Source organism: Morone saxatilis, unplaced genomic scaffold (genome assembly GCF_004916995.1).
Source record: "Morone saxatilis isolate NCDOM2014 unplaced genomic scaffold, NCSU_SB_2.0 Contig5, whole genome shotgun sequence".
NCBI classification, from domain to species: Eukaryota; Metazoa; Chordata; class Actinopteri; family Moronidae; genus Morone; species Morone saxatilis.
The window spans coordinates 18890847-18898092 of record NW_023340095.1 but is presented as its reverse complement, the minus strand read 5'-3'; the positions used below and the strand labels follow the sequence as shown (position 1 = coordinate 18898092).

The 7246-nt window shown below is 40.4% G+C and overlaps 1 protein-coding gene across 1 annotated transcript in view; it reads right to left on the bottom strand.

Moving 5' to 3' along the window:
* The window catches only part of clybl (citrate lyase beta like), a gene marked incomplete at its 3' end in the record, with an annotated part of 53091 nt that overhangs the window by 6238 nt on the left and 39607 nt on the right, over nt 1-7246 (bottom strand). The window contains 1 exon segment of the mRNA XM_035677306.1: nt 1287-1478. Within this exon segment, the coding sequence (XP_035533199.1) occupies nt 1287-1478 (192 nt within the window).

Here is a 7246-nt window from a genome sequence, read left to right as displayed (position 1 = left end):
TGTGTGTGTGTGTGTGGGCGTGCATAGTGCATAGTAAGACTAAAGCCATACTAGACACCCAACTTTCACTACTGACTATGTCTCTCTTTCTTCTAAACAAATCGGCAAAAAAACAAAAACGGCTTTATCACCAAACCCTGTTCTGAATGTTTTTAGCTTGACACAATAACGAAAAAGCTTAAAAAAGTAAATCAGCACCTTCGAAAACTGCTTAGGTAAACTGCTTGTCCATGTGAATGTCCGTGCAAAGAGAGAGAAAAAAGAAAAAACAAACAAGCGGTGACATATATATCTTTTTTTTTTAGCAAAAAGTACTTTTGAACTGAACATCAATAAAGCACCTTTGAACTATATTCAGACACAAACAGTGAAGGAGGCAGACAGTAACCTGCTTCCTCCTGGTTAAGTGACCCATATGGAGCTGATCAGAAAGGCCTGCATTAATGATGTCACTGTCTCCTGACCTTTCGGGACCTGACATCCGTACAGCGCCCCTTTATAGAAAGCCAGAGGGATGGCCAAGCCCAGACAAACACCTCTTAACTAGAGCGCAGGCCCAGTTAGTATGGACAAATTGCAAAAGAAAAACTGGGAACAATATCAGTGGGCAATTTTTGCAATTTTTGGCATTTCACATGCAGTAGTCAGTAACTGGGAAGATTTAGCAAAATATGTGGACAACTGAAATACGTTTCCAATATCATAAATATATATAATATAATATTTTCATTTGTTGTACCTGTCTGGCTGAGCGCTTTGACTACGATTAAATTAATTCTTAGCCACAACATGACACTGTTCGAGGCAGTCTCTAGTAAGTTCAGGAGCGGCAGAAGGTACCGTTGTGTTGTTACAGAAAGCTATCGGGCTTCTGAAGCTAATCCGAAGAAATGTCATCCGTTTCTTGAGCGGCAGCCAAGAAAAACACTCTGTCTGTCCCCGAGTCCTGCCACAGGGATTGATTCCCACTTTTACTGGGAAATGGAAAAGTTTGTTATGATTGCTTTGAAGATTCCCGTGGTTTCCTCTTACTTCATGACTTTGTGGAAGAGCACCACTGTGTTTTTTAAAAGACACCCAGAGGTGAAAGCGAGAAATGTCATGGGTATTTTTAGTCTTTAGTTTTTGTATGTAATGCAACTTGGTGTTTTGTTTTGTTTTTTTAGGAAGAGGTTACATGTGGTTCGGGGGATAAATTTTGCTTACAGACTACTCCATTCAGCCCTCTTTGACTTTAAAAAACACTACAGGAGCACTTCTAAGATGGGCCAATATTTGTAACTTACCCACTGCACCTCCTGCATGTCCTCTACTTTGGGCAACATGATGGCAGGAGGGAGAACCTCAGCCTGCAGGATGACCTGTAGGTCAGCCTCAGCTAAGCCACTGGACACCGAGTTCACTCTCACACACTTCTCTGTTCTCTGTCCCAGATCCAGTTCTGCTAACATCCTGGGAATGGTCTCCCTGGCCTCTGTCTGGAGCATAAAACAGAAAAAAAAAAAAACAGAAATATCATGATTACTTCATGTGACTGCACTTTGGAATTACTCATTTCATAACGGAACATTTTAAAAGCAAGCATTACTGTGAGGGATGCTAAACAGAGCACAAAAACTGCTAAAGAAAGATTGAAAAATTGTAATTTGTTCGACCCAATTCAACATTCACCAAAACAACGAGAGGATAAATTGTCGAAGAATGCAGTTAAAGTGAAATTTCCTTCAAGGAAATGGCACTACATAAATAACATTGATCAATATTATCATAAAAATAAACATTGCATTACAGACACAAATGATGTGTGCTCAAAGTGGGAAATTCACAAAGCACACATGAATCTGTAATATAGTAGTGTAACAAGTAATATGAAGATGAAACATTAACATATAACCCACACAAAATAACACAGCACATCTGCACTCTCCCTCAACCGCAGTTCATCTTTATACAGTATCACAAATCAACAAAACAGAGGCTGCACACTCAACTTTGTTCTCTCAATGCAGGCATTGTATGAGCTGAGCAGGAAGAGAGATGATGAGGATGGAAAAATCAAAGAGAAGCCTACAGTCCCAACTTCTATCAGTAACACAGTAGCACACACTGCTATATTCAAACCAGATGCTGGGTTTCGAGAACGGAGAGAGAAAGAGGGATGGAATGGGAGAGAGAAGTCTGGCTAGTGAGAGGAGAGAGGCTCTCTGGGAGAAATGTGGTCTGAGTTAAGCAGCATGAGGAAACGGTAGCTTAGGAGTTGTCAGTTCAGATCAGAGGCTGGAGACTTTGAGTGTTTGTGTGCGCGTGTAGGTGTGCATGTGTGTGTGTTGTGGAGATGCTCAAGTTGGGATTTTTTCCCCCCACTTATACTACTAAAATGTTAGTATAAAGGGAAATACTCTCAAACTGATACAGATTACTGGGTGTACCAGCAAAGTTCTGAAGATGCTTAAGCTGTGAAATGCAACGTAGGTCATTAAAATGGATGGTGGCAAATGCAGCATCACGCCGTGTGATGGAACCTCATATTTGATTAAAACTTGATGGTGCAAATGTTTTGGATTTATTAGGGAAAAAACAAAAAACACCTGAGTAGAATATAATATAATATATAACAGGCCAATGATTATTAGCCAGATCACCGAAGTAATGTGGGTGTGTGCATGAAAGAGAAACTGCAGACAGATATAACATGGAGAGCCCATACATCACACTCTCTTGTAAAAACTAAAGTGGACTGGAGTCAACCTCGGTTCAGTTGTATGAGAGCTTATGGGGACCCCTCAGGGGTCACGGGACAGCTTCTGAGACAAAACAGTCCTCGCTCTGATCTCCTGGAATGCAGAACTGTACTTGATATTATGAACACCCCTCCAGTATCAATAAAATATGGTATCAAAGTACATATCAAAGATTTGCTCGGATTTAATAGGGGTCATGAGCGGGCTGGACTGCTGTGTGTCATCTATGTCTCCCTTTTGCCTCACTGAATGAGACAAGAGGGACTGTCACACCGTATGATGAGTGCACTGTGATCTTTGACTCTTACTCAAATTTTACTCTAACCTCTCCGTTACTCTGTCTTACTGCCGCTCATAAGCCAAGATGGACCCGTAACTGTATCGTGGTAACTTAAAACGGATGGAGCGATTTACAGAGCCATAATTCACTCTTCATAAACCTGCTACTTGGTGGATAAAATTTGGTCTGTCCCTCCCCAGTTCACGGTGACTGGAGAGAATTGATCTTCAAGAATGGCTGGTTGCCTCTTATGTCAGGAGTCACATTGATCCCTGACCAAACTAAATAAATAGCAATGCAGAAATTATCAAAAAGCATGGTTTATAACATTCACAGATCAAATAGGCTGGAGCTTCAACCTCAGCCTGATATACTAGCCGCCTGCATGTATAAAATTTTTAATTATTATTTTAATGTAACCAGAGACCACTCATTGCAAGGATTGTCTCATGCACTTTTCTCCTTTTGCGACGGTATCTCTGAAACCATGACGCCAGGAATGGCTAAGGAGATGGCCAAGTCACTGTGCGCTAACCTTTCTTTTATCTTTCGCTCTCTAAAGCGAGAGATAGATTATTCTGCCAGACACCTTGACCCCTATGGGCTCCGCTACTCTGAGCTTGAATAAAGCCCTTTGAAAAGGAAATATTTTACATTAATGGACAGCCATCCAACAAGTTGCTTCAAAGCTCCCTCCCCAATCACCTGGTGTCCCATGGAGAGCCCGCCCCGACGTCAGCTCCATCTCCTCTTTGATTCCCTCCATCATCCTCATCATTAGAAGCTGACACACAAGGCAGGCAGGCAGGCGAGCAGTCGGCCAGGTGGGCAGGGCCCATCGAACGCATAGATGCACACAAGAAGCTTTTTAAGTGCAGAGAGGCTGACCTTCGAGAGAGCGAGGTCAGCTCCTTAACACACAGCCTGAGCCTTGACGCGCAGGATCCTACAGAGTGCTGTGTATACATGACACAGCATGGCTACAGCCTTGTAGACACCACATCAGACTGGAGCATCCAAACTGATGTGTGTACAGTCCACAGCGGGACCACTTTCCTCTCCAGCATCAGATCATGGATGGCGCAGGCCTGCCGTCATGCAGCTTGAAACAAGCAACGCCAAACATCGCCTCTGGACAGACTATGGGTGTAGACTCGCACTCTAAAGTTGTTTAATTCAATTTGAATTAGATCTCAATGCAGTGGTAGTTACTGTGCATACCGGATAGAAATGAGGATAACATTAAATGTGTATTTTAAAAGGGCATAAAATTGGGTAGAATCAATTTTTCTAGTGAAATAATTGTGGTTGTTGTATCAATAGCCCGAGAAACAGCAACATACACAAAAGACAAATGGCATAAATCAGGGTCATGTACAACATACTATTGTATTGTCTGTCTGCATTCTCAAAAACAACATGTATGTACATCACTGACACAGTGCCTTCAAACAGCAGAGTGCTGTGGTTTTTTTATTCTGAAAGTGTATATTTATGGTTTTGTGTGAAAAGAGTAGGAAATCATGAGTCACAAGAAGCGTGGTTGTTTTTTTACCATTCGAGAGCTGGCGTTTTGCATCCTGCTGTGCAACTCGCGATGCCATTTAAAATGAGCTGTAGACTATCTCAGGTGAAGGCTGCCTGCCTGAAGTGCGACTGTGTGCGCATTTGTTCATCTGTCTTTGTCAGTACGTGTGTGTCTGTGTGCGCGCATGTGTGTTAGCAGGTTTCAAGTCGTCGTGGATGGGTTTTGACAAGTGACATGCTGCACTCCAGAAAGCTGGAGAGAGATGACTGACTAATTCAGGGTACGTTGATAACTGAGACGTAGCAGAAGGAGATTCGGGCCTTCACTCTTGTCAGTTGGAGGCACACCGTGTTATCCGTTATCCTGTCAGGCCAGACAACAAGACATAACTAGCAGGATAGAGCAGGAGGAATTTGTAAATCATAAAACCTGCTTGTCATTGTTGGTCAAAACTGACAGCCTGAGGTGGAAAAAACAGCTAGTTATTACACACTATTTACTCACTTTAATTAGCCATGAAAGCAACTCATTACAGCTCTTTGGTTACAGTTCATTACAAGCTGCATTGTAATGTTTTTTGGGAAATGTATTCCCAAGGCTATGTATCCATTTTGTAGGGAAAATGCAAGGCTCATCATTCATTATCTCTTTAAGATATATAATCTATTCTCTGCATAATTAAAATTATGTAGAGTTTTGTTTATTGGTGATTTTGCATCAGTTTGTTTCCTAATGATTATGTCTCATTTGCAAATCCCAGTACAGCCGTCTCCACAATAACGTGTGTCTATACTACTCCCAACAACTAACACAGGACTAATTATGCTTAATTTGAGGTCTCTATTAGCTTTCTTTGAAATAAATGATTGATTTTAAGTGTGTTTTAACTGTGATTATTATTATTAAGGTGAGTAACTGAGCTAGATTTGGCTTTATTAGTGAGCTTTGAAGGCTGTATGAGCTCAAATTGTAAGCCTAAAGGTATTCAGGTATTCCTAAATCTGGGCAGAACAATAGAGGCTCCAAACTAAATGAAGTTTGGAATGCCGTTGTCCGATGCAGCACTGGGTGCAAATCCGACCTCTGTGCCAGATGGTGACAGAATATGTGCATCTGGGAGAAGGAAAGAATGCATTGGGAACAAGAAATAAACAAACAGAACATGGCCTATGGCTGGGGTGAAATTGCAACAAATAATGTACAAGGACAAAGAACAAAAACAATTAACTTTGTGTATGTTTGTTTTTTAAACTGCAACAATGTTCCTGTTCAGGTGCAGCCATGATTGCGACTTTGATAATTTCAGGTTACTGTACTTTAGCAGGACTCCTATATTTGCTGCTAAGTAGCAACTGACCAGGTGCTCTCTGCTATTATGAGTCAGCGCAAGCTTGCTGAATCAGGTCAATAAATATGATAATCTTCCCTCCCGTCCCTCCCCATTTATCTTAAAGCTGCATACACAAGTATGCCATACAGTAGATCATTCATGGTTACATTTAGTATAAATTTAGTCATATAAATACATTTAATAATATAAATAAATGCAGTGTGTGTGTGTTTTTGTACTATTAGCGATAATATTGGCGAGCCCCACCATATGACAGTGTATGCTGCTTCATAAAAGGAACAAAACCATGTTTAAGTGGGCTACATTTAAAATAGGAGAGCATTTTACAAAATTTAGTTTTTTCTGACTTTAAGATTGTAGACTTTTGTAACCTAGGGCTCTGCTGTAATGTTCTCGAGGCCGTGCAAATGAAACCGAAGCCGTATGATGAGTGGAAAAAAGAAGTATTGGCAGATCCATGTGAGGAAAGATTTCTTCTCAACTTGGTGTCACCATAATCAGTTCATGTGACCAAAGTGTTAATAAGGTGAAGAAGGTGTGAAAACACAAGTAAACTGCAAACATGTGTTTTGAGGCTACATGTGAAAAATGCAACTAATTGCATGATGACAATAAATGGCACACCGAGCAAAGCTTTGACTGGAAGCCTCCACACAAGGTTTCAGATCACATTTTTACACTTTTTATGTTTACATTTCTTACTTAGACCAGTGGTTCCCAACCTTTTTCATTAAGTGACCCCTTAAACTGACAACCCCTGACAAACATATTTTATGGGTATTTCATATTATATTCAAAACTGTACAATTAACCCAAATGGGGAACTCTGTAAATGCAAGAGTTTGTCTAAAATGAGAGATTTGGATGAATTTTTTAGCTTTTTATTTCCTGATCAGGCAACTTTTTATCCAATTCTCTGTCTGTATGATGTATTTTTAATATGTTTAACAATCATAAATACTTACTAATTCTTGTCCCTGGCGTTTGGCCATTGTACTATTAGACAATTTATTTCACATTTACTTTTCTTCACAGAAGTGAACCCAATGCTGAGATATAGGCCTCCTGTGTGTATTTTTAAGTGTTCTTACACCTCTTAAAATCAAGCTTTTGGCGACCCCTAGTAGAAACCACTGCCTTAAACCACAGAACATATTTTTGCTCAATTAGGTCCTTTTTATCAGTCAGTTTATTTTATATAACTGGTGTTAAAGCTGTAAATACTCCTACACAAAACATTCAGTTTGTACATGGAGGCTCACAGATGTTTGTACCAGTGTGACAGAGTTAGAGTGATTTAATGTGTCTGATAGTGGAGAGATAGCATTTACTCAGCCAAAAAACAG